At 51.5% G+C, this 1,762-nt stretch overlaps 1 protein-coding gene across 1 annotated transcript; it reads right to left on the bottom strand.

The window, feature by feature from the left end:
• Nucleotides 1-312: 312 nt before the first annotated feature.
• On the bottom strand, nucleotides 313-1,230 carry LOC141478705 (olfactory receptor 14J1-like). Its single transcript, XM_074167689.1, has one exon. The coding sequence runs from the start codon at nucleotides 1,228-1,230 to the stop codon at nucleotides 313-315; it is 918 nt and encodes a 305-aa protein (XP_074023790.1).
• Between the last annotated feature and the right edge of the window lie 532 nt (nucleotides 1,231-1,762).

Below are 1,762 nucleotides of genomic sequence, written 5' to 3'. Positions count from 1 at the left end.
ATTTTGGGCAACAGGTTGCTGGATGGTTCTATATTTTATTTTAATACACAGAGAGAGCAGGTCCTCATTTATACAGTATGTAGATTTCACAAATTTGGAAAAATGCATAATTCGAAACAGCAAAACAAGTTGGTTTTTTTGGTAGAAAACATTATACAAAGTAAAGCAAAAAAGAAAAAAACAACAACAAAAACCAAACAAAGGCCTAAACACAGAATTAAAACTAACATAAACTACAGTACATGAGCTTGACATATAATGAGTTACGTTAACAGTGATTTGTAGAAGAAAACAGCTTATTGTTTCAGAAAATCATCTGGTCATCAGTTTCCACACTGCACCTTTGAGCTCCTGGTTCCTCATGCTGTAGATGAGGGGGTTCACTGCTGGAGGCACCACTGAGTACAGAACAGCCACCACCAGGTCTAGAACTTGGGAGGAGATGGAGGGGGGCTTCAGGTGGGCAAAAAATGAAGTGCTGATAAACAGGGAGACCACGGCCAGGTGAGGGAGGCACGTGGAAAAGGCTTTGTGCCGTCCCTGCTCAGAGGGGATCCTCAGCACGGCCCTGAAGATCTGCACATAGGACACCACAATGAACACAAAACAACCAAATGATAAACAGACACTGACCACAAGAAGCCCAACTTCCCTGAGGTAGGAGTGTGAGCAGGAGAGCTTGAGGATCTGGGGGATTTCACAGAAGAACTGGTCCAGGACATTGCCCTGGCAGAGGGGTAGGGAAAATGTATTGGCCGTGTGCAGGAGAGCAGTGAGAAACCCACTGCCCCAGGCAGCTGCTGCCATGTGGACACAAGCTCTGCTGCCCAGGAGGGTCCTGTAGTGCAGGGGTTGGCAGATGGCAACGTAGCGGTCGTAGGCCATGACAGTGAGAAGATAAAACTCTGCTGACATCAAGAAGACAAACAGAAATAGCTGTGCAGCACACCCCCGGTAGGAGATGGCCCTAGTGTCCCAGAGAGAATTGGCCATGGCTTTGGGGACAGTGGTGGAGATGGAGCCCAGGTCAAGAACGGAGAGGTTGAGGAGGAAGAAGTACATGGGGGTGTGGAGGCGGTGGTCACAGGCGATGGCGGTGATGATGAGTGCGTTTCCCAGGAGGGCAGCCAGGTAGATGCCCAGGAAGAGCCCGAAGTGCAAGAGCTGCAGCTCCCGTGTGTCTGCGAATGCCAGGAGGAGGAACTGGGTGATGGAGCTGCTGTTGGGCATTTGTTCACCCTACACATGGGGGACTGTTGAAAGAGAAGAAGACATTGACAAGTTATGACCGACTTCTTTGACCCTGTCCTGTGCTGTTTTCCAAAAAAAATCCCGCCAAATTGACTGTGAGCTCAGGTGTGTGCTGCTGAGTGAGGGCACGTCCTTTGCAGGGGCGGATATCCCTCTCCTTCCCGTTGTCTTTAGCCTGGACACTGCTGATCCCTGGGCAACAAAAGGGCTCTCTGTGCCCTGGGGCAGAGCCAGGAGAGCTGCTCTGCACACCAGTACCTGCTGGTCACCACCCAGGTGTCCTGTGCTTACACCTCTCTCCGTGGGAGAATGGTCTCCCTGACACCGTCCTTGAGGAAGAAAACGGCCTTTTGTGAGTGTGGGAGAGTCCAGGTTCCAAGTCCATTTCTCCCGTCTGTTGTCCCTTTCCCTGTGCAGCTGAGCAGAGAGGGATGCAGAGGGGCGGCCTGGCTCTCTGCTGCCTGGGGCTGTCCCTGCTGGGAGCTGTCTCTCTGTCCCCAGGTCTCTCCCT

Source organism: Numenius arquata, unplaced genomic scaffold, assembly GCF_964106895.1.
Source record: "Numenius arquata unplaced genomic scaffold, bNumArq3.hap1.1 HAP1_SCAFFOLD_51, whole genome shotgun sequence".
NCBI classification, from domain to species: Eukaryota; Metazoa; Chordata; class Aves; order Charadriiformes; family Scolopacidae; genus Numenius; species Numenius arquata.
This window is presented reverse-complemented; position numbering and strand designations above follow the sequence as displayed.

Excerpts from the sequence above, each read along its gene's own strand:
- LOC141478705 (XM_074167689.1), bottom strand. The coding sequence starts at position 1,230 with ATGCCCAACAGCAGCTCCATCACCCAGTTCCTCCTCCTGGCATTCGCA.